This window comes from Callospermophilus lateralis, chromosome 5, assembly GCF_048772815.1.
Source record: "Callospermophilus lateralis isolate mCalLat2 chromosome 5, mCalLat2.hap1, whole genome shotgun sequence".
NCBI classification, from domain to species: domain Eukaryota; kingdom Metazoa; phylum Chordata; class Mammalia; order Rodentia; family Sciuridae; genus Callospermophilus; species Callospermophilus lateralis.
In genome coordinates, this window is record NC_135309.1 from 22,757,736 (window position 1) to 22,783,699 (window position 25,964).

Sequence of the window (25,964 nt, forward strand, 5' to 3'; positions counted from 1 at the left end):
TCCCAACAGCCCTTCAAAAACAGGAGCAAAACAAAGAACGAGGAAAACTTCAGCAGTCATTCTAATAATGACTTTTTTCCTGGAAAAAAAATGTTTTCCCTTGGTACTGAGGAGTGAACCCAGAGAAACCTTACTACTGAGCTACCTCCTCAGCTCTCTTCATTTTTAGTCAGGATCTCACTGAATTGCCCAGGTTCAACTTGAACTTGTGTCCTCCCTCCTCAGCCAAGTTGCTGGGATTATTTATAGGTGTGTCCACGCCTTTTCTTCTGATTTTATTCCGCAGATACACATTTGGGATGTGTAGCATATATGGATACTTGTGGACACAGAATGAAATCTGACAAACGTGAAAGCTTTACACAGCTCATTCAAAGCATGCTATTAAGATTTTATAGTCTAAGCACATCAGTTACAGAATGATTAAATTGGTTTTATTCATTGACATAATGGAATAATGAAAGGAATACTTAGCTCCTCCTTTTGGTGGTTTGCTGGTACCTGTTGGCCTGTGTGGCTGTTACTGCAGTATGCCATGGGCTTTGGGCCCACTACAGGGGTCTGCACAGCCACTGGCATGAGGGAGGGGCAGTAGTCTGGAAATGCTCAGCTGTCTCATGGAGACTTGTGTGATGAGTGGGTGGACTTTTGATCAGTTGGGTTTTATAAATGAGTTGGAAAAATATATTAAGAATAATGGGAGATAGGTTTCTGTAAGAGAAAGGAGCTACAAATACACAAAGAGAAGCTAAAATAAACCCTGATGATAAAACTGGATTGGAAGTTACCAATGTGAATTTTCTGGCTTCTTGTGTAGGGAGATGTCAAGATCAAGGAACTCTTCCAGATTGAAACTAAAGCAACATGGCAACAAATGCCATGAGTACTTCTGGAACTGGCAGCCCTATAAAGGACATTACTGGGTTACCTAATGAAATTTGAATGGGAGCCCATACCTTATTGAATCAAAGATAACTTCTTTTAATGAGTCATGTGTAAGTGCAATTCTATTCTTATAAAACACACTGAAGTGACAAGGCACCATGACTTCAACTTAAATAGTTCAGGGAAAATATAGCATATATGTGTATAAAAAAAAAAAACAAAAAATAATATACATGTATATAACAGCTGACAAATGGAGGCCCTGGAAAGGGAATAAAGGTCCCTGTACTTAGGGCAACTTTTCTGTAAGATTTAAAACTTCATTTTGAAATTTCAAAGACTCTCTCTATATAGAACTAACTAAGTGAAAAATAAGGTGGCAAAATGTGTATCATACCACTCTTTGTGTAAGAGTGATAAGGAGAGTATGGACACACATTTTTATATATTTCTTTAGTTGTAGATGGACATAATCTATTTTTATGTGGTGCTGAGGATTAAACCCAGTGCCTCACATGTGCTAGGCAGGCACTGTACCACTGAGCCACAATCCCAGCCCTTCAGTATATTCTTGTATATGCAAAACACCTCTAGAAACATGATCTATATTGGTTTCTTGCACAGATGGAAAATGGGTGGCTAGAAAAGAATGAGGTTTCTATTCTCTGAAGTTTTTTAATTTGGGGCTATATGATAATGTAGCAACTTAAAAAAAAAAAAAAAAGTGTATTTAAGCATTTGCCAAATGCAAGTGTCACACTGGCTACCTTAGAAACACCCAGGAAGTATTTAAAACTAGATGAGACTGGGGGTGGTGGCACATGCGTGTAATCCTAGTGGCTGAAGCAGGATGATTGCGATTTCAAAGCCAGCCTCGGCTATTTAGCAAGACCCTAAGCAACTTACGAAGAGCCCCTCTCAAAATTATAGCAGGGGCTGGGGATGTGGCTCAGTGGTTAAATTCCTTTGGGTTCAATCCATAATTAAAAACAACAACAACAACAACAAAAACCTCCTAGATGAGTAGGCCTCAATTTCCAAAGTTCCATTTTAGCAGGTTCAGGGTTAAGAATCAGTAAGATTTCTCCAGTTAATCCTCAAATATATGGCATCTGGGAATTGCTGTTTTAACCAAATTACCCAAGTATGATCCACTCTAATCCCAAAATTTTAAGTATATTAGGAAATTAGAAATACTGTGTCCAATGACAGAGATAAAACATAATCTGGGAAAGAAAACTTCAAAAGTGAAATTAGAATATTTGCAATGATTACTGAATAGAAGCAGCCAAGTCACAGGAGTCAATTTACCTTCCTGGCTTCCCTTACTAAGAACTCAAGTACTGTCCAAGCCAAGGTCACCTGAAAATTACATAGCAATTTACAACATATTCAAATAATCTGCATTTTTAAGAAGGTATATTCTTTGGAAATCTTTGTAAATGCATAATACACAAGATTAGTTATTTTTATTCAGTTAGTACAAGCAGATAAAGTCACACTGTAGATCTCCAGTGGCGAGTTCTTCAGTGTTCAATTTATTGGTGTGCTTTCTCTCAACATACATAAACTACTTTTTGTATGCATCAGATATTACATAACAATATAATTTTCTTAAAAAAAAAGGACAATTAGTTTAGGCATTACATTTAAAAAGAATACAAGAAAATTAAGCATTACATGCCAGCAGTACATATTTATTATTCATGAGTGGTCAAAAGAATTATAAGATCTATTATTATTATTATAACCACACATATGAAATATTACTTAGCAACATGGGATGAAAAGAACAGTTCTATATATTTAAAAATACACATACACACTCTCTCAAATGCTCACCATACACTGCTAGGAAAGCAGGAGGCATCAAGCTGCAGAAGTTCCCATATACATAACATATTGAAGTATCTCAAGCATAAAAACTGTACTTAAGTTGCAAAAATAAAGTTTCTTTCTTCAAATATTTTGATCTGAGCTCAAGCAAAGCACATAATGAACACCAATGATTTTTGTATGACTTCACACTTTAAACAATCAACATACGAATCAACAGCTTAAAAAAAAAAACCCTGAAAATACAGAACTCGTAGAAATGAACAATGCATTTCATACAAAATAAGTCTACAGCAGATTGATTCATCCTGGCTCTAAATATTTAAGAATCATAATTTTATTTCAAATTGCAAATTAAGCCAGAACAAATACGATAAACAAAAATCATCACTAAATAAAGCATCATTGCCTTATAGTTTCTTTAGACAATTTCACTAGTGCAAGAGCATCATTTACCTGAAAGATTTATTTAAGAGTCACAATTAAAGAGTACCCATACAAAACTATTTCCTTTTTTCTTTAAAAAGTGCCACATACTATATACTTTTCATTTAAAAAAAAAAAAAAAACACAAACTAGTGAAAGACTGTCTGTCTCCATCTCTTGTCAATGAGGAAAGGCCAGAGTGATTCCTTGATTCCAATTCGAAATGGTGTTCGCTGGCCAATGCCCAAGGTCTCCAATTTGGAGCAGTCAAGCTGAGCATTATGTGGACGTTGTGCTCCTATGACTGGGCTGTCAGTGATCTTTAAGGGAGAAAAAAAAAAATTGCAAGTCAATGAAGGACCACACCTTCAGGCTTTTATTCTTATATCATTTTGCATATAGTTCCAGAAAACTGATTTGTATCATCCCTGGAAGTAAAGTATTATTTTGATGGCAGACATTTAACTTCATCAATACTCATGGACTTTTTTTTTTTTAAACAGATAATAATTTAGAGAAAAGTATCACTACAAACTGAAAACATATGAGCAAAGTTCACTCTGATTAGTACCAGGAAATAAAGTTATCCAAAAACAAGAAACAATAATACACACTACAGTGAAGGATCTAGACTTTTAAGAAGTCAGGAGTTTTTAAATGCCATGTACTTACAGGTCTTAAGTGACTGCTGGGGAGGTTGAAGGCATCTGCAATTGCACATGCCATTTCATACTTGGTCATCTGTTCATTACCAGACCAGTGAAAGGTTCCCTTAATTGATGGGTCCTATGAATAAGGACACAAAAAATTCAAAATAGTTTCAAACTTTTGGGTTGAATGGAATGATAGATTTGACAAGAAAGCTAATTTATAAAAGATCCAAGAACTAAAATGCAACATTCATTTTCTGGAATACTTTCCACAATTATCTAAAAATCCAATTCTTATTACTCTTACCAGCTAAGCACACACACAAAATATTTTTCTAAAATTCATTCTGAAGAACTTTTTTGAAATAAAAATGTAAATGCCTCCAATTTTACATAATAATAACCCTGAAAATTAAGACATTTTCATGGAAATAGACTAAGTTAATGAATACTTTAAATTATTCTAAAAGGCTAAAACCAAATTTAATAAGCATTTTTTTCAAGATAATTAAATATTCTTATTATAAATAATAATATACTACTCAAAAAAAAAATTCTATAGACCTTCTATTTAGTGCCAACTTTCTCAAATATTTAAAATTAACTCTTATTCAAACAACAAAATACAAACTTTTTTTTTTCTTTTGGCAGTACTGGGGACTAAATCAATGGGGTGCTTTATCACTGAGCTACATCTATAGCCTTTTATAAACAAAAATCATCACTGACCTCAAACTTGCGATATGCCTGCCTCAGCTTCCCAAGTCACAGGGATTACAGACACGCACCACCATGCCCCATCAATTATTCTCAATGTGGGTAAAATGACTGAATTCCTACTTAGATTCTTCTTTGGCACTACAATTTTCTGGGGCGGGTACCAGGGATTGAACCAGGGGAACTTAACCATTGAGCTACATCCCCCAGCTGCCTTTTTTATTTTGAGATAGGCTGTTGCTGAGGCGGGCCTTGAACTTGCAATTCTCCTACCTCAGCTTCCCAAGTCTCTGGGATTATAGGTATGCACCACCTAGCCTGGCTGGTACTACATATATCTTAATCAACAAAACTTCTAAGTCATCAGGTGATGCTGGGTGCAGTGGTGAACACCTGTAATCCCAGTGGTTCAGGAGGCTGAGGCAGGAGAATCGTGAGTTCAAAGCAAGCCTCAGAAATTTAGCAAGGCCCTAAAACAACTTGGCGGGATCCTGTTTCAAAATAAAATATTAAAAAAGTCGATGTGGCTCAGAGATTAAGGACCCTTGGGTTCAGTTCCCAGTACCAAACAAACAAAAAAGACATTAGTGGCTGGGGACATAGCTCAGTTGGTAGAGTGCCTGCCTCACATGCACAAGGCCCTGGGTTCGAAAAGATATTAAGTAATTAGTTTATTACCTAAACAACAACTACAAATTTTCTGTCACTCTGCAAAAAAAAAAAAAAAAAAAAAAAAAAAAAAAAGATGGGGTCTGTAAATATGTAAGAAATAAACATAAGAATATTTTTTATCCTTTATGAATAAGTGTATTACCTATAAACTATTTTTGTTTGGTCTCCTAGTTTCAAAAAGGCATTTTTAACTTTCACTGACACTCCAAGTGTAGCTATGAAAGTTTAAGCAAGGAAAAGGCAAATGAATCTTTATTAAGATGGAAGCTAGGAACCATTCCTGCCAAAGACTCACCAGCATTCTCTTCTCTGCCAGCTGCCGACACACAGTAGCCACATCTTTGACATGTGTGGGAAACCTCTGCTGCCAATGGTCCATGTTTGCTGACTTATTGCTGAACTGCACTTTATCAAACATGACCGTCACAGCACTTTCTTCAAGCTTTTCAACTTCTCCATACAGAACAGGAATTCTCAAAACAGCAGCTCCTAGAGATTAATATAAACAGACGTTTTAAAACCTATTGTTTCCTAGGTTTTGATAAAAGAACAATATGTGGATTTAAGGAGTATCACAATAAATAACTTGCCTTTTAACAAAAATATACCAAAATAACACAGCTCACCTGTCATCATGCCAACTTAATAAACATGATCTTGAATCCGATAAACATCTTTTGTCACTTGGGATGTGTTTACATGTAACTTTAACATTATTGTTATTATTTTTTAATCGGTACTAGGGTTTGAATCCAGAATGCTTTCACCACTGAGCTACATCCCCAGTCCTTTATTTTATTCTGAGAGAAGTTTTGCTAAATTGCTGGGATTACAGGTTGTCTACCCCTACACCTGGCCCCCAATTTCTATATTATAATCATAAAAAATAAAACCTATAGGACAACAAATACAATAAATAATGCTGACTGGATGCCAGATTAAAAGAAAAAACAATAAAGAACATTTTATTCAAAGTAGAACATAGCAATTATAAAGATGAGGTAGGCATGACGGTGCACACTTATATTACCAGTGACTTGGGAGACTAAGGTAAGAAGATCACAAGATATAGGCCAGCCTCAACAATTTAGTGAAACCCTGCTCAAAAAAAAAAAAAAAAGAAGTGGAGAGGGAGGGATGACTGGGGATGTAATTCATGTAGAATGTCCCAGGGTTCAATCCCCAGTACCTCAAAAGAAGGAAAAAAAAAAAAAAGTTGCAAAGATGTATGCGCATATATTGATAGGGCGGGAAAAAGTCTAGAATGTACAAATCCTTCAGGATTTTAAAAAAATCCTTGTTTTTTCTTTTTATTAACTATATTCTCTAATTTTTCTCCATTGATTTATATTCCTTGATTTAAAAACCCAAAACAAAACCATATCTCCCCTAAATAAAATTTCTGCAAAACTTTAATCAGGGGCTAAAGAGGAATGTCTTACCCAAGTTATTCTCCAGGACTGCCTTTTCTCCTTCTAATTTTGTTTTACCATACAAATTTAGGGGACTTGGTATGTCTTCCTCACTGTAAGGTGGATCTGTTCCATCAAATACATAATCTGAGCTAATATAAATGAGAAATGCTCCAATTGCAGCTACAAAAGAAAAAAAATGAATCTATTAAGTCTTTTACAAGACATTACTCTTAAGTGGAATTTAGAACAGTGTGTTCTGTGCAATATTACAAAACTTTAATCTTTAAAAACTCAGTGATGATTTAATATTTTATGAAGATTTTATGAAGTCATCATTACCTGCTTCCTTAGCTAAATTCCCAGAAGCATCCACATTAAGTTGAGAAGCTGCATCTGGCTGATTCTCTACAACATCTGGTCTTCTCTCTGCTGCACAATGTACTATGACATGAGGCTGGAAGGTAAGCATTAATGTATTTTTAATCCAAAATGGAATAAATTAGAGAAATTACAGCTTTTCCAGAGTAAATTAATTCAGAGAAAAATGTTCCTTAAATCAATATTTCTTCAACTAAGAATAAATTGATCACTGTTAATCTTTAATGTAGTCTTGTCACATTTCTTCATTCCCCCGAAGGTTCAAATTTCCTCAAATATATATAATAAGTCCGCCCAAAGATAAATTTTGTAATCCTTAGAAAAAAAATCAGAAAAAACTCTCCCAACTATGTATAATTAGAATTTAAGTATCAAAATAAAATTTAATCTCCCGATTTGAATGGGAGACCTAATATTTAATATATTTATGACAAAGGGGAAGTATTATCAATTGCAAAATTAAATCAAAAATTTTTTGATCAATTGCTTAATGAAAATCAAGTATGCGCAAGTACATATTCCTAGTTGAGCATCCAGACTGCCACCTATAAAACAGATATTTTGGGAAGACCAATTTTTTCATAATCTAGTGGAAAAGATGAATGTAAAGAGAATTTCACTGATGTGACAGACATCAAGATAAAGGTCTATGAAAGGTCCTCTTAGACAAAAGGCACCTAGTTGCCAGAGGAGCTGAGCAATAGCTAAGATCTAACAAGACGACTGATAGAGGCAGTGTATCATATACCAAGTTTACTCCTTCTCAACAATCAATTAAGGAGACATAATCATTGAGTGCTTCCAAGACTGTAAGTACATAATCTGAGGTGCTTCTTAAAATGCAACATTCTGGACTCCAAGAGGGATGATTTCCTGAGTTACAATCTCAGGGAATGAGACCTGAGAACATGTTTTCAAAATGATTCTGATGTAGGTGCTTCAGATATATAGATAAACTATGTAATTTTTGAAAAATGTTTTTAACTTAGAAGTCATTCACAAATATGAAGGATTTTATGAAAAGCTTAAGTTTTTGTCTTTGCCAACCTGTATCACCGAAGCTTTTTAATGACTACATATACCTTTGTCATGCTACAATAAACAGTACTGAATATTGTGGGTGCTTTTATTTTTTTTTATTTTATTTTTTTTTAAGAGAGAGGGATGAGAGAGATGAGAGAGATAGATAGAGAGAGAGAGAGAGAGAGAGAGAGAGAGAGAAATTTTTTAATATTTATTTATTTTAGTTCTTGGCAGACACAACATCTTTGTTTGTATGTGGTGCTGAGGATCGAACCCGGGCCGCATGCATGCCAGGCGAGCACACTACCGCTTGAGCCACATCCCCAGCCCCTTGTGGGTGCTTTTAAATATATCATTTTCCCTCTCCACAAGCACATTTTCTATGTCATCTAGAAAATCCTTAATAATTCATGTGTGTATTTAAATAAACAGACAACCATACCTGAAATTCATGAATGATGTGATGAACTGCATTAGTATCCAACAGATTAACCTGTTCAAATTTTGGTCTTGCTCTTCTAAAACCACAACCAACAGCATGCCAATTATTCTGGTGAAATTCTTTGTATACAGCTCTGCCAAGGAGTCCAGTGGCACCAGTAATTAGAACCCGCCTACTCGGGATGTTTACTTCCTCCTAAAAAAGAGAAAATGTGATTATTCACTTTGAAAATAATTCCCTCAAAGAAATGAGTTACCATATTCACTAAAGTCGACTGCTTTTTAACCTTCTGTCATATCTACAAGTCAATACAAAGAATAAAAATTCATCAAAATGCATCAACTACTACTTTATCACTTCAAAGTTTTAAAGGAAAAAAACATAAAATGATCATCTTATTTGATTTAGATTTCATGGTAACAAAGGCAGGTTTTACATTTGATTGATGATGCCCCCCCAATGAGTAATAAACAGAAACTTTATGTTCAGTTTATAAAAATATACAAGTCTTAATCTCTTTTATGGTCTGATTAAGTATTTAGATTATAACTGCCAATATGTTTATATAAGATGAAATTTCTACTTTTCAGTTTTTAATCCCAAACTTTCCTTCAAACCCCAATTTATTTATCACATTTTGATGGTTCTGAGAATTAGCCAACATTTCAAAAGAGCTTATGTGAAAAAATAAATTGAGCCTTCACAACACAACATGCTTTCTAAATTTTACCGGATTGGAAAATGCCGAGTTAACTTTATATTTGCCTATATATGAAATAGATTCAGTCAACAGTGATGAAAAAAAAATATTTTAAATTGACCTATGTTCCTAGATTTAAAAACAATTATACACAGACATTTAAGAGAAACACTATTTAATAAAATGTAAATTCTGGATATCCAAGACAAAGTTTCAAAATTTCTCTCTTCTCAAGATGAGTAACATTAAATTTCCTCCGAGACTCCAGAATAAAATCAACTTTCGCCATCTGGCAAAAGATGTGATTGGCTGTGACTGGTGGTATACACCAGTAAACCCAGCAAGTCGGGAGGCTGAGGCAGAAGAATCTGCAAATCTGAGGCCAGCCCCAGCAATTTTAGCAAGACCCTGTTTCAAAATAAAAAATAAAAGAGGGTAGGGGATATAGCTTAGTGGGCTCAATTCCCAGAAGTGCAAAAACTAAACAAAAAATATATACACATACATACACATAAGTTAACAGTAAAATACTTTAAAGACTTAATTAAGTTTTATCAACTTGAAGCTTTTTTTACTTCAAGTGTTATTTTAGACATCTAAGTCTGAGCTGTCAAAAACTATGTATACAATAACCAAAGACATTTTTTAAAACCTTACTTCAGTTATATTACTTATACACTTTAAAAAAAACATAAAAGTCAGATATTTCTAGTTTATGAAAAATCTGAAATGAAAGGGCTGACAGGAAAAACCAGTAGAGGATAATTTTTTTTTTTTTTAAAGAGAGAGAGAGAGAGAGAATTTTTTAATATTTATTTTTATTTTTATTTTTTTGTTCTCAGCAGACACAACATCTTTGTTTATATGTGGTGCTGAGGATGGAACCCGGGCCACACACATGAGCCACATCCCCAGCCGCCGAAGATAAATTCTTAAGAATCATTATTATTGTTTAGTTCTACCAATTTCAAAACATTTAAAAAGTTTAAAGCAATTTCATCCATGTTCTCTGTTGCGACATTTGGCTCTAAACCAGTTGATTTATGCAAAACGGATGTCAGTCAGCAAAATATTTTCTTTGAATTTTGGCAAGAAAACAGTTCTACAAAGATTTAACTGTAAAGAGGAAAAATATATTCCAAGTCTAGTAAAAATAAGATTCAGAAAACAACTTAGGCAGAATAAATTTTCCAAACTCCTGGGAAGATACTATGAAAGACATAGGTGGGGCAGCGCTACAATCCCAATAGCTCAGGGGCTGAGACAGGAGAATTTCAAGTTCAAGGCCAGCCTCAGCTGCTTAGCAAGGCTCTCAGCAACTTAGACTCCTGTCTCAAAATACAAAATAAAAAGGGCTGAAAATATAGCTCAGTGGTAAACTGCCCCTGGATTAAATCCCTTCCCCCCGAAAAGAAAAGAGATGACTTAGTGTATTCCAAGTTTCTCACTTTTTTCTTCACTCTAGAGAAGCAAATGAATAGTTAACAGTTCTCAGGTACCACTTCATTCAGAGAAAAGGCACATATTGAATCCTAGGAACTCAGGAATCCAAGCAAGAGAAGCCCAAGTTTGAGATCAGCCTCAGAAACTTAATGATACCCCTGTCTCAAAAAATAAAAAGAACTGGGGGTGTGGCTCAGAGGTAAAGCAGCCCTGGCCTTTATCCCACCCTTCTTTTGTTCTAGTGAAAAACGGCTGACACTTGTTGGAGCTGTGACTCCCTTCCCAGACAGAGGCCCCAGTAAAAGCTTTGCCTGTGTATTTGTACTCACTCAATTTCATTCCTATTGTCATCACATCAAAGTTCCCAGTCCATCATTACAGTGAGGTCCAGAATCAACTGGAGAGCTTTCAGAACTGTAGGTCTGATACTCCGCAGTTCTAACCATTTTCCAGGTGATTCTGGCTTGGGGCCTGTATTTTGAGAACATTTGTAATCTTAAACTCCAGGAAAGTGCAAAGCTTTTCATAAAGATACATTTCTTTTATCCAAACAAACAAGATACTGCTATTACCTTTCTAGAAATGATAATCTTTCCCTTAAAATGGAAAACTGGACGGGGCTGGAGATATAGCTCAGTAGGTAGAGTGCTTGCTTCACATGCACAAAGCCCTGGGTTCAAACCCCAGCACCACCCAAAAAAGGAAAACTGGAAATAGAAATCAAACCACAATGGTTATGAAACAGTGAATCTTAGGATCTCGGTACTTGACTGATTTCTGTGGAGAACACTTTCTGGTGAATTAAAAAGATGAATTTTATTAATGTGTCACAGTTTGGCAGGCTTTTTTTTTTTCCCCCGCTATCTTAGAGCATCTTAAAATAAAAGCCCAGATGATCTTATGAATCTAAGAGCATCTTTGATTTGGTAAAGTATTAAGTTTAAGAAGAAGGCAGCTAGCTGGGTGAGAAGGCACATGCCTGTAATCCCAAAGCCCAGGGAGACAAAGAGAGGAGGGTTGCAAATTCCAAACCTGCCTCAGCAATTTAGTGAAGCCTCAGCAAGTTATTGTTTCTGTTTCAAAATAAAAAGGGGGCTGGGGATGTGGCTCAGTGTTAAAGTACCCAGAGTTTAATCCCCAATACAAAAAGAAGGAAAACAAAAAAATAAACAAACAGGACTTGAATTTTGTAAAAGGTTTATCTGCATCAATTGATTCATTGTTTCTTTTTACCTGTATTCTGTCAATACAATGTATACCATTAGTTGATTTTCTCATGTTGAAATGTTCTTGCTTTGCAAGAATAAATCTCACTACATCATGGTATAAAATCCATTGATCATTCCCTTGGGAAAAAAAAAATCAAACAAAAAAAGCTTTTGTTTTCATGGAACTATAAAACTATAGCAAATTACATGGGGCTGGGTGTATAACTATAGTAGGGCTCTTGCCTCGGGCATGCATTGGGCCTTGGGTACAATTCCTGGTACCAGAGGGGGAAGAAATTAAAGGTTTGATTTGAAATAGAATACACTTTAAACATAAGGACTAATTAGATGAACTCTAAATTGGGCAAAGGTGTGGGAGGGGAAATGGGGGTAGAAAAGATGGTGGAATTAGATTGACATCATTACTCTTAAGTACATGTATGAAGACACAAATGGTGTGACTCTACTTTGTGTATAACTAGAGATATAAAAAACTGTGCTCTATTGTGTAATATGAATTGTAATGCATTCTGCTGTCATATGTAACAAGTTAGAATAAAAATAAAGAAAAACAAGAACAAGGGTTTCATGAGTAAAACACGACTTTATAACCTTATACCTTGGAATAATATATAAGATCCCAAGAAGAAAATATCAAATAATATACATTACTCAGAAATCAAATGTTAATGCTTAAGAATTTTCTGTTATAAAAAAATGCAAGCACTATTGAAATGGGAATAACAGTATACAACCTTATGTTTGAAATAATTCAAGTGTTATATAAATGTAGGCTGTTCGTAATTTCCAAAAGAGGACCCTGATTTTTAAAGATTTTATCCATGGTAAAAAGAAAAAAGTTGTAAGCTGAACTTGAGTCTTATTGTTTCTATGGTCAAGCCAAATACAATGAATCTTGTTTCAGCTCTCTGAACCTACATTTGGTTTGGTCAGTGATTAAAGTTTCATCTGCTATGCTACAAACTGTCATTCTGAGAAATTATTAGAATATCTATTGATCCGATTTCTCTTTGGCAAAATGAGGCATGTGGACTAGATGACTAAGGCTCTTGCAACTTTAAGTTCTATAATTCTACCATTTTCTAAATTATCTTTCTTACAAAGGATCTGAAGAGGGAGAAAAGAGCTTCATTTACTTAAGGTAACTTTTTCCCCTTTTCAAATAGTTCAGGTCTCTCTAAAGACACAAAGAGCACCTTCTGTCATCTGTATAAGAGCAAAACCCAGCCCCCCCACCCACCCCCGCCATATGGATTGCAAGTTTATTGGTAATTGAGAAACAGAATACACATTACAAATTAAAAATACCAAAAACAGCTCTTCCGTTTTCCAGTTTATGTTTCTATATAAACTAAACTGTTCCTGAAGCTTTTAAAAGTACACTGTTTTGCTGTTATAGGAATACAACTATTCCTTTAAATATTACTTTAGACTATCATTAATTTACTTCCTGCAAAACACAGGAATGTTCAAACACTTCAAGGAATGAAGGTGCCCAGTTTACCCAAACCACAATAAAATTAAAAATATTTTGTCTGCCTGAGAAGTCTGTTTTACTAAAAAAAAAAAAAAAAAGTTATTTTAAGGGTAAAGCAGATCAAACATCAGTTTAACACCCTAACTGCAAAAATAAAACCAAGAATCAGTAAGTGGAAGCCATCAAACCAAAAAGCTTTTGCACAGCAAAGGAAACAAGAGTATGAAGAAAGACCTTATAGAATGGAAGAAAATCTTGGCTAGCTACTCCTTGGATAGGGGATTAATGTCCACAACATACATAGAACTCAAAAACTTAAAAAAAAAAAAAAAATCAATAAATGGGCAAAAGAATAGAAACTTCTTAAAAGAAGAAACACAAATGGCCAACAAATAAATTAAAAAATTACCAACATCTCAAGCTATCAAGGAAATGAAAATCAAAACAAAACTAAGTGCAGTGCAATAGTGCACACCTGTAGCCATTGGGGCTTGGAAAGATGAGCCAAGAGGATGGCAAATTCAAAGCCACACTCAGCAACTTAGCAAGGACCTCACCAAAAACAAAACCTACACTAAGATTTCATCTTGCTCCAGTAAAAATGACGATTAAGAATACAAACAATAACAAATATTAGCAAGGGTGTGGGGAAAAAGGTATGCCTGTATACTGTTGGTGGGACTGCAGATTAGTACAAGATTCTGGAAAGCTGTACGGAAATTTCTCAAAAAACTAGGATTGAACCTCCACAAGACCATTCCCTGGTATTTCCCCAAAAGTTCTGAAATTGGCAACCTACAGTAATACAGCCACCTCAATGTTTATAGCAGCACAATTTTTAAGAGCTAAATCATGGAATCAGCTAGTGTGCCTGTTAAAAGATGAACAGATTAAAGAATTGTGATGTGTACACACAAAGGAGTTCTACTCAGCCATTTAATGGTAAATGCATGAAAATGGAGAATAACATGCTAAGTGAAGTAAGCCCAACTCAAACTCCAAGGTCAAATGTTTTCACATCTGTGGAAGCTGGAGTAAAAGGGGGAGGGAAGAATGGGACAACACAAAGATAAAGGAAAGATCAGCAATGAAGGAGGAGACCCAGAGCTGGGGTCCTAGCTCAGTGGTAAAGCTCTTGCACATGTTGAAAGACCCCAGCCCAGAAACCCCAGGCCCCATTGTGAAACCATCAGGGCGTGTTGCTAACCCACTAAACACCGGAGAGGTCTATCTGTTAATCAGTTAAGGGTAGTCTATTGTGTAAGGACAGGATGGTTGGAAAAAGAACAAAAAAAAAAAAAAAACAGGTCCCAGGGCATTCTTAGGCAAATAGGAACTGATAACATAAAGTGAAGAACAACTTTGCCCTTTAGGTAATCTATATGCTGGGTTCAAAATAACCAATAAGAAACCTGTTGCTTACCGCGCGCGCGAAACCTGCCCCATTATCCTATAAAAGACCTGTACCCCAAAGCCCGGTGTGCCAGTTCACCAAAGCTCCGGCTGAGGTTTTGCTGAGCACCCACAGGCGTCTGTGTCTGAATAAACCTCTTGCATTTGCAGCCAGTGCCTCGTGCGTCTTTCTTGGACAGGGAATCGGTGGGTCTTTCATTTGGCGAGCCAGCCAGGAGAACTCCTGTAACCCCGTCCGGATCCCTGCCCGAGGAACACCCGGCAACCACTGGGAGGTAAGCTGGCCAGCTCGTGTCATTTTGTGTCTCTTTTGTTCTATGTTTGCAGTCTTTGGTCGTTATCTGTCTGTGCGCGGCGTCCGTACGATTGCGCGTAATCGCTCTGTTTTCTGGGCAGCTTGAGAAGGAGTTGACGAACTCGGACTTCTCTCCTGCCACCCTGGGAGACGTCCCAGGGATTCCTGCCACCCTGGGAGACGTCCCAGGGTTCTGAGTGGATTGCCTGTAGTAAAGTATTTTGTGAAGTATTTGGTAAAGTATTTTGTAGCTGACGGATCCATCTGAGCCTTTAGTTTCTGGGTAGCAATCCACGACGTGCTGCGAATTTTGTGGCCGCGTTGCGAATTTTGTGTTATGTGTTTCTATTGTCCTGTCTGTCCCCAGCCCAAAACCCTGGCAAGAGAACTAATCTCCCAATCTGGCGTTGTCAGACCCAATCTGAGGGGGATGCTCCCCCAATCTGAAGGGAAGGCCCCAGTTGGCTTGGGGCCAACACCCACTTTCATTTTTTTGACAATCTGAAAAGGGAATCTATGTCTTTGTGTGTCTCTGTGTGTCTTTTTATGTCTCTGTTTAGTGTGATGGCATTGTTTTACTTTGGACCGATGCAGAGTCCCAAATTTCAATCTGCCTTAGAGGTGTGGAGATAACTTTAGCTAAATTTTAACCTAAATTGTAAGCGAGATTAGGGAAGCAGTGTTTTCTTTTCTTCCTGTAGTTGGCTTGCGTGCACCCACTGCGGTTAAGAAATGCCTGCTGGGGATCTAAAAACTTTGATATCTCGCTTTAACTTTTCTCAAAACCCTGTCCTCATTATTAAATTGGCATTAATTGGCTTTGGGAATGGGAGCCGAACTTTCAGTCATAAATTCTGTCCCAGACTGAGATTCTACACCGAGGTAAGTGCACGCACCCCATGTCTGTTTGAGGTGCATCTTTCTCTCTCTTTCTCTCTGGAGGGTAAGGTGGGCACCCGACGGCTACTTAAACGCAACTAGTGCAGCCGCCACTCTTCAAGACTCGGGTGAGAGGTTTCTCGGCCTAGGCAGCTCTTAATCACCTGTTCAATACAGAGCAGGCATGTTGGGTTCTGCCAAAGCCGCTTCCAACTTTTCTGTCTGGGCCCGGAGAGCAATTGGCGTGAGTACACAGTGTCCCGAATCCCGATCTGCCTCAGATGCGTGGAGGTGGAGGAAGGAGTTTGGAACAACTGCGGAATTCTGGTCTGGGCTACTCTCAGACGATTCTTAAGGTTCCTTTCTCTTGAGCCCCCTCCCGACAGCCCTAAGGGGTATCTAGGGTGATCGGTAGATGAATGGCACTGAGGGAAAGCCCCAATCACATTTGCCTCCGTATGGGCTACGCAACACTCCCACAACCTCGCATCCATTCCTCCTGGATGCTCCCCTTCCTTCGCAGGTCAGAAATGTTAGAAAATCAGGTTGCAGGACTAAGAAAGGCACGGGATAATTAGCAAAATCTGCCCAGGTTCCCTAAGGTGCATAGGTAACTTTCAATAGTCTGTTTTACCACCCCAGTGTTTAAAATGAGCTGTGTTCTTTAAGCTGCTAGAGAGGCATTTTTAGAATCAACTCTTCCGGTAATCTGCTACCTTACAACCAGTAGATATCCCTTAACACTTAGGCGGCTCCTTTAGTCTACAGTTCTGCCATGAGAAAAAGAGTCAAGAAAAAAACTTGAGCCAATCAAAGTACATTCCCTCTTCCCCCTTCAAGACCTAAGGCAGATAAAAACTAACTCTACTGGAAAAGTTAGGAGATATGCCAGATTGCCTGGGATTGGGTCTATCCAAAGAAGTTAATCCTGTAAGTAAAGGGGAAACTGAGGATTTCTCAGCAGCTGCCAGAGCCATCTTCGCTCTGGGGAATTTCCTCATTCTTTCCCTGCACTGCAAGGATTACTCCACCTGAATGCAGTAAAGTCAGTCACACTGAGGCCCTTAATTTTACACCAATAGTTGCCCCTATGTGAAAGCATCTGGTCCACTCGTGGGGAAATCTATGGTGCCACTGATAGGAGTCATAATTAAATGGAAGTTCAAAACCTGGAGAGATATTTTCTTATCTAGTTGTCTGATTGTTTCTTGGGGATAATCTAGGCTAAATGTGTCTAAAAGAGGATGTTTCATTGTAACATCTGGTATCTAAATGAGTTTGAAGCATTGCACAATCTTGCAGTAAAAAGTTAGGGTTAGGTAATTGTTTAGTTTGATTTCAGATAATTCATGCCAGAGAAATTAGATACTTAGGATAGAAAATTAAAAGAACTCTACTTCCAAGTTGGCAAGTAACTCCCAATCATTCAGTGTTATTTTTTTATCAATTTTGAACTGGGTAGCCTGAAAAGATTTCACTAGGTGTACCAGTGCATTAATTTGGGCAAGGATAGTAAATTATGATTTGGTATCTGTTCTCCTTAGTGTATAAGATTCAGGAAAAAAAAAATGTTGGATTGGGACGTTGGTCTGGCTTATTGAAATAACATTGAAAAGCAACAGTCTTGGAAATTTTTTTAAAAGCTTAATTTTGGATATACATGGTAGTGTGTAGTTCTCTTTTAAGATTTTCTCCAGGTGATTTAATGAAACTTAATACTACTTTAGGAACTTCAGAACAAAGAAAGTGACTTAATGATCCTAAATAAATTTCTTCTGATGGTAGAGATCCTATTTTCAGTTTTGTGTGAGCAAGTTTTTCTAGTGTAGGAAAATGTAAAAGGTATGAAATTTTATAAATTGCATCTTAAACTTGTATCATAATTTTCAACATCCAAACCTGGAAATTGTGACTTATGGTTAAAATGCCTTAGGCATGAGGTTTGTGCTCAGAATTCCAGTTTTCCCAGACCTCAGCCAGGACTTAAGCTGATATGCAAATAGAAGAAGCCTGGAGCACTCAGTAGGAGACAGATCTGAGGCCCAAGGAAAAAAAAAAGTAAAAGTGTCTTTTTATGGGAACTCAAACTAGATTAAACCAGAGAGTAAATTGTATGGCATTTACTAATTACAGGCCGGTCAATTTTTTTCTAGGACTTTTGCTTTTTTTCTTAGATTCTGTATTTTTTTTTTGAGCTCATGATTTTGATCCTATAGACAAGTTAATGTTTTTCTGATAAGTTCTATTTTTGATCAACTATGGAGTTTTTTAAACATTGCAATGAGATATCACCTGAGAAAGCAACAAGGCCTTTACTATTGTGTTGTGTTACACTGTGTTACGTGTTGTATGTCAGTATGTCTGTATGTGTGTATGTATGTTCATATATCATGCAGTGATATGCCAATTGACAGATGAGGAGCGCTCATGAAAAATTTTAAAAATGGATCCAAATATCTTTGATTCACGTGATTCAAATGGCTCAATTTAAATTAGGTAAACAGATGAGAGTAAAGATGTCTTTAAAATTAAGCTTATTATAAGTTTTTCTAGGTGTTCAAAAATAAAACCTAACAAAATGTTTATGTCTATAAAATAATCTGATTAAATTCAAAATTTACAAGTATTGTTTCAAAATGTGAACAGAAGGAGGTTAACAGATAAAAAAGAGAAACTAGAAGGTTCTAGGTATGGATTTCATAGAGGGAAAATGTGTTTCTGGATAAGAGTCTATATGATTAAGTAATTAAAAGAGTTTAAGTAAATGATATAAAGAAGGTCTGTGTAAGTTGCTTACAAGTATAAGTTTTTGAGCAAGTAATCTTAAAGAAATTAAACAGCTGGTTAAACAAGTGCTATTGTTTTAGAGAATTGTGCTATGTTATCTCTTTAAAAGCTAAACTTGGTTAATATAAACATCAATGTAATTGGTGCTATTAATATGTTCACATCTTCCAGGTATACAAGTCTGTTAGGTAGAAGCCTTAGAAAGAGCATTATATCAAGCTGGTGTTCTAAAGTTATATGGTAATTTTAGGCTTAAAAGAAAGACATGTTGAAGATATAATTAAATCATTTGTGTTCTATAACTGGACTTGTTATCAATAAGATGTACAGTTCTATGTTACCTTTTTACACTAAGATACAACAAGTGTATTTTTAAGTTAATGAGGGCTTAATCTGTGTAAAGGTTTTATTGTAAAACACAAAAGTACTTTACTACTTTTCTACAAAAGGTTAAAAGTTTTCAACCTTTCTTTAATTCATGTTTTAGATGTGATATTATGTTGTGTTTGCTCAAGTTCACAACAATTTATGTAGGCTTTGTAAAATAATGTTTAAAAAGCAAAGATCAGTTTCAGAACTATAGTATTTAAGATCTATGAAGAGCCCCACCTTACTTGAGATAAGGCTCTGTGTCCCATCTCACTGCATGTGAAAGTGACTATGAAAGAAGTAGGCTAGATTTCAGTACATTTAAAGTTGTGCCCAAAAGTTGTTTTTTGTCAAGATTACTAGGATCTCAAACAGGGGATTATAATGTATAACTCTGCCAAACTTCAAGGTAGCTATTACATGAACTAAATATGTTTTTTTACCCTAGTTAATTTTGTTTTGTAGTTTGCTTTTAGATGGTCTATAGATTACCTGTTTTGCAGAGGTACTGCTTTAAGAACTCACAACCTGGGTTAATGTAAGATAAGGAGTTATCACCTACAGGATAGAGAGATAGATATTAAAGCCCAGTGCTCTTAATATAAGGCTGTTAAAACTTATTTGCTGGATGTTTAAGATTAAGTTTTAAAATTAAAAATTTGGCTCTTGCCCTCTGAGTCAGTCTGAGTCAGGGGATAGGGGACTTTTCCAAAGAGCTTTGCAACTCTAGGCCACATAACCTCCCGATCAGGGAGATTAATGAGACCAGTGGAGGACAGAAAGCCAATCAGTGCATTTGCTGTGAAGAGGAGGGTCATCAGAAAAGGGAGACATGCCTGATGCTTCCGAGGGAAGCCACATGGTCAAGCAAGGCCTGGACCCATCCTAGCGCAAATGGCACTAGCAGATCTGAAAAGCTGCTGTAAAGTTCCCAAGGACTCCCAAGGAAACTCAGCTGACTGTTAACAATAGATAGAAACAAAAGTCAGTTTGACTTGCTTCATCTTAAACACTTAGCAAAGACAGTCAAAGCCAAAACACAGCTATTCCTGGGCATTTTTAAATAAAATAATAGTTAAATGTAACTTCCATAAATAAGTAAACTGGAGGCTTCAAAAGAGATTCTCAGACAGGAATGCCTGATAACTATCAAAAGGAACTGCCAGAGTAGTTTTTAGTCCAAGGCCTTTATTTCTAACCTACACAGGTAGGCATGGTGTTTGCTAGTATGGTTATCCAGCCCTGAGTAACAGAATTAAAGATTTCTCTATTAGACACAGAGGTCAAACTAGTAAAAGGATTTTGCAAGATCAGATGACATTAAATTATTAAACTGTGTCTCAAGGGAAAGGACATCTGTAACCCTAAAAGTTAAATGTTATGTTTACAGTCCTGGTAACTGAGGATGTTAAAGCCTGATGAGGGAACTTATGTATAGTGACATGTTCCAGCTTTTGCAACACTTATTCAGTACTCATGGTTTTTGTTTCTCTCATAGAAACACCCATCCCCAGATGACAACCTGTTTTTCCCCAACCAGATCTCAAAATGGAACTGACTTCTAAATGGGAACTCACGTCCCCCAAGTCGCCCCCCACGTCTTCAAGCCCCCCTCATGTTCGACACCCCTTTTCAGCTCTGAAGCAGCCAGAACGAGTCATCGCCCCTTCTCCACACAAGTTTCTAAAATTAGGGGGAAACAAAGCCAAAAATGGAAAGGCAGTGTAGATAGGTAAATCGAGTCAGGTTGGGTCTAGGAGGCCAATTTTAAGTAAGTCTGGAAAGTTAAAGACTGTCCCCTGAGGATTACTGTTTACCAAGATGTAGAGTCTGCCTAAATAGGCCCCCAACTGAGGGAACCATGATTGGTTCCCAAGTTTCCAGACAAAGGGGGGAATGAAAGACCCCAGCCCAGAAACCCCAGGCCCCATTGTGAAACCATCAGGGCGTGTTGCTAACCCACTAAACACCGGAGAGGTCTATCTGTTAATCAGTTAAGGGTAGTCTATTGTGTAAGGACAGGATGGTTGGAAAAAGAACAAAAAAAAAAAAAAAAAACAGGTCCCAGGGCATTCTTAGGCAAATAGGAACTGATAACATAAAGTGAAGAACAACTTTGCCCTTTAGGTAATCTATATGCTGGGTTCAAAATAACCAATAAGAAACCTGTTGCTTACCGCGCGCGCGAAACCTGCCCCATTATCCTATAAAAGACCTGTACCCCAAAGCCCGGTGTGCCAGTTCACCAAAGCTCCGGCTGAGGTTTTGCTGAGCACCCACAGGCGTCTGTGTCTGAATAAACCTCTTGCATTTGCAGCCAGTGCCTCGTGCGTCTTTCTTGGACAGGGAATCGGTGGGTCTTTCATTGTGAATGACTAAATTCGATCCTCAACACTACATTAAAAATAAAATAAATAAAGGCATTGTGTCTATCTACAACTAAAAAAGTAAAAAATAAGTAAAAGAAAGTCTAGTATAGAACAGAGAGGGAGGGAGGAAAGATGAGAAAAGGGGAGGATTATAAATGAAACCAAATTCCATGCATTTATAAGTTTGTCAGTATGAACCCAGCTACCATGTATAACTACAAAGCTCTATAAAAACAAAACAAACACCAGTTTGTCACTCTAAACATATCTGCCATACTGTACAAAGTCTTAGGTATATGAAATGCAATCACTTCAGGTGATCAGGTATATAGACACCAAAAAATTCTTGAAATATTAAGTACATATAAATAAATACAGAGCTAGTACTCATGCTATTTAATCAAATGATATCATATTGTATAGATATTGGGAAATGAATGGCTCTTTCCAAATGGTCCAACAGAATACTCAGGGGCAGTGATTTCTCAAAAAGTAAAGTGAAATATCACAAATATCTGAAAGGAGTTAAGAAATTCAGTATCTTAATACTTTAAGGAATTTTTAAATTTAGCAAATTTTCACAATGAATTTTTAATTAATTCTCCCAGTGTTCCTACAGAAGTGGACCTTTACCTACGCACCCCTGGAATTTAAGAAACTAAGATCTCATGACTACTTACATAGGTCTGACTCTATTGTCACCCTATTATTGTACCACATATAGTATTCTTAATAGGAATCATTAGGAGCTGCTTCTGTAACATCAACTGTAAGTGTCCTTGTGAACGAGTGAATTTTACTGCTACAGGTTTTGAGAGAGCAACAAGTGGGTGCCAAGATCTTGTACCATTTTTAATTGAGGAAAACATGAAATACCATTTTTCATTTCTTTACTAAACTTTAAAAACAAAGTAAGCTGTATATACACACAAATAAATACATGTATAAAATAAATGTATGCAGGTATACAAAGCAATAGGTAACAGGTACTCAGCAATTTGGGATACATGGGAAGATTGGTAAAGTTTTGATAGATGGGCTACTTAAACCTTGGTCTCAAAGTGAGTTGAAAACAATATATTACATTTTGGAAACAAAAATGTTTCATTAATAAAAACAGCCATATCCTATATTCTTTCTCACATCTGTAACATATTGATACAGGGATTAGCAGTCTTCCAATCCTCAGTGCTGCCTATATTCTGTGCATGGATAAATGTTAAGGTGCCTAAAACGGAATGGAAGGGAGGATGAGGGGATGCCAGGGATAGATCTTCGAAACATCACTTATCACTTTCCATCATGCAAAATGCAGTGGCTCAAAGCCCTGGACCGTAAGACCACCAGCCATGCCTCAGTTTTCCCTTCTGTAAAATGAGGGAATAACAATCTCAAAAGATTAACGTATGCGAAGCGCGCAGCCTGAAGTGCCTGTACAAAACAAGAATTCAGAGTTGTCACAGCCAACACTGATGTTTCTGAAAAGCTATCTTCCCCTCTTCTTTCTCAAAGCTAAGCTATGAACTTGAAAGATCAAGGAACACAAACAAAAGATGAAGGATAAAGAATCAAAACAGAAATAACTGTAAGCCCCGCCTCCTGGTCCCCAGGAGGGGAGGACAGAAAACTCGAAAATAAAACCTCCACCTCGGAGCTTCCTGCCGCAGCGGCTGGGAAAGCGGGCAGTGACTGCTGCGCGCAGAAGTAAACAAATCTGGCTGCGTCCCCAGCGGCTTCGCGACTAGGGAGGAGGCTCCGGAGCGTCTCCGGCCAGAGGCTGCAAATCTAAAAGGGCAGCAACTAGAAAACTACCCGAGCCCCCGGAGGCAGCAGTACTCCTCGCCGACCAGGTTCCCACAGGAGACTCCAGAACCACTCACCTCCACCAGCCGGCAGCTCCCGGGAACGAAGTGGATGGAGAGCTCTTTCTCCCGTCCTACCATGCCCGCCGTCTTCGCGCCGCCGCCGCAGCGGCCGCCACCTCCCCGACCCCTGACTACCGCGGGCAGCAGCTCACCCGCCCTCGGCCCGCCTCCCCTAGGCCAAGGCCGACCCCGCTCGCGGCTTCCGACTTCCGCCGCCATGGTCGCGCCTGTTGATTGGCCACGCTCCGCGGACGCTCAAAAAAGGGGGCGGGACCGTGCAGGACGCTCCCAGCCCACGCGCCAAATCTTAAAGTGACACACAAAACAAAGACTCTGACCTAAGCAATGAATCCAACTCCCCCCGCCCCCCGAAATTGTTCTTTTTTCTCTTTCCACTTATTTTTTCTTCTTAACTGGGCAGGGATAGAATTGAATCGTCTAGAATTTCAGGTCTGCAGGACATGCACAGTACATCAAAATCAACAACATGCAACATATATAATAGAATAAAACATTTAAAGTCCGGCGAGGCAACGAAAGGACATAGCTCTAGGGCATTAGGCGTGGTCTTTACGAGATTCAGTAAAAGACTGGAATAAAAAGTGCAAGCATCTGAGTTATTAACATCTCAGGAATCATTTGTTTTTCTAGAGTCCTGAAAAAAATAGTTGTGAAATTTCAAAAATTAATTTTGCACCAATTTTAAAATAAGGTGTGGGAGACGAGATGAATCATCTGGGTATCTCTTCAAAACATATCCATATCCATAGTAATGGTAAAACTGGTAATGAAAATTGGTAATAGACCCTGGACTTGACTTTTCAGTATCTTTAACAGGAGTCCAGGCCAAAGTTTAAGAAGCATTGGTTTAGAGTGCCTCACTAGCCTCTGGGCACCAAGCCTTGGTGGGGAACGCAGATTGAAGAAGGATGGGGAGGGCGAAGCTGGGCGTTTTCCCACCTGTATCGCTTTTTAAAAGTAAGTCAGTGCTTGTCCCACAAGCCCAAGGCCCTGGATTCAATCCCCAGCACCACCACCAAAAAAAAAAAAAAAAAAGTAAATCAGCAGAAACAACAGCACAAACGATTGAGACTGACCAAGCACTTAACTGAATTCCCTTCCAGTTCTAAATCTCAAAAGACCCCTGTCAGCCAAGCCTCTGAAATTTACGCCGGGAAGGCGTGTGTTGGGGGCGGGGGAATCCGACACAGAGCACGAAGGGTTCTTGGATTCTTTCACTTTTAACTGAACCGTGAACCTTGTGAGTGTGCAAGTCCATACACCGGAATGAAAGATTTAAAAGTTGCCCACAAACGTGACCATGGCTTGGATTTCCCTAAAAAGGTCTTATTTTTTAAGATCCCTCTGGTTTACTGTAGAACTAAAGATCAAACACCCTAAGAAAGTTTTTCTACCTCAGAGACCCGTGACTTTCCTTCCTCCCAACCTCCCAAATAACCCACTTCCTTATTCACGTAAACACAAAAAAGTTTTTGTGGAACAGTAACCAAAGGCAGCTTGAGATTCTTTACCCTCCCCCCACCGCTTTTTTTTAATCCAGACAGTTTAGTGCTTGTGAATTCATGAATTTAGCATTATTTAGGAAATTCTAGTGCGGATTGCCCAGGCACTAAACAAGCATAATCAGGAGATGATAAAACGGCCGAGGAAAGGACTCAAGATCCTCTTCTTCATTATCTTTCCTTAAAAGTGGGAGTTTTGTTTAAAGTTGTTAGTTTTAATGTGTGATGCAATCTAATCTTCCTTGAGGGGGGAAAAAACTGGGTCCATCTAGGAGATTTCAAGGGTTTACATATGTAATTGGCATTTTAATTCTCAGAGCCTACTTGAGTGAGGAACAAAGTACTTCTCTGTATTTAAGAATCTGATTTGATGTTTGCCAGGTAAAAGCTGGGTATAGGGCCTGTGGATGTAGCCCAGTGGTAGAGCAAGTGGTTAAGCCCGAGACCCTGAGCTCAATCCCCTGTACTGAGATGGGCAGGGAAAACTAGGTACAGTTCTAGGGACACATATTCGGGTACCATTTCTAATCATTTCTTTTAATGATAGGTTCTGTGTGCATTAACTATCCTTTTACAGACAATATGCAACTTCACAGGGAGGCCAAACCCAAAGGGAACAGCCTAAAACTAAATGTTAGCAGATTCAAGTCACACAAAAGCTAATGCATGAATAAAATCCTTGTTTACATAGAACCTTTACTTATCATTGCATTTAATTTGGCATATGAAACTGCTGTTATGTTTTGCATTATTTTTGTCAATTAATGTTAGCTGAGGGCTCCATAACCAGGTTTCCTGGGTTAGTAACTCAGTGTCCTAAGATTATGCTTTAAGGAAATGAATGACGCCAGTTTCTATTTTCTTTACATACCCATTCTGCTTGTACCAGGCGTTCACCGGAATGCTTTTAAACACACTCTTAATTTCTTTTATTGCTAACTCTTACCTGTTCCATGTCCTCAGGCATTTCAGGCATGATTCAAAAATTATTTCGGGAAAACAATCGAAATAGGTCTCAGCAACTGCCTTCTCCGGCTGGCTCTTTGTCTCCTCCGCCTTCAGAAAGAGTAGGCACGCTCAAAACGTGAGGCGCAGCTTCACTTGACCTTTTATATTAGCATTTTGATTCCAATCCCGGAACCTCGTGCAGTTTTCCACAAAGCAGTAAGCT

At 37.7% G+C, this 25,964-nt stretch overlaps 1 protein-coding gene across 3 annotated transcripts; it reads right to left on the minus strand.

Moving 5' to 3' along the window:
• Nucleotides 1-2,400: 2,400 nt before the first annotated feature.
• Nucleotides 2,401-25,964, minus strand: Mat2b (methionine adenosyltransferase 2 non-catalytic beta subunit). Of its 3 annotated transcripts, none has more exons than XM_076856368.1 (7): nucleotides 25,740-25,964; nucleotides 8,445-8,639; nucleotides 6,941-7,055; nucleotides 6,629-6,781; nucleotides 5,482-5,675; nucleotides 3,820-3,933; nucleotides 2,401-3,467 (listed from the first exon to the last, which is right to left on the minus strand). In XM_076856368.1, exons 1-7 carry the CDS (start codon nucleotides 25,767-25,769, stop codon nucleotides 3,297-3,299), a joined length of 972 nt encoding a protein of 323 aa, XP_076712483.1. In that variant the 5' UTR covers nucleotides 25,770-25,964; the 3' UTR covers nucleotides 2,401-3,296. The 3 variants fall into 3 exon arrangements, with proteins under 3 accessions (XP_076712483.1, XP_076712482.1, XP_076712484.1); XM_076856367.1 differs by lacking the exon at nucleotides 25,740-25,964 and adding an exon at nucleotides 23,286-23,437; XM_076856369.1 differs by lacking the exons at nucleotides 6,629-6,781; nucleotides 25,740-25,964 and adding an exon at nucleotides 23,286-23,437.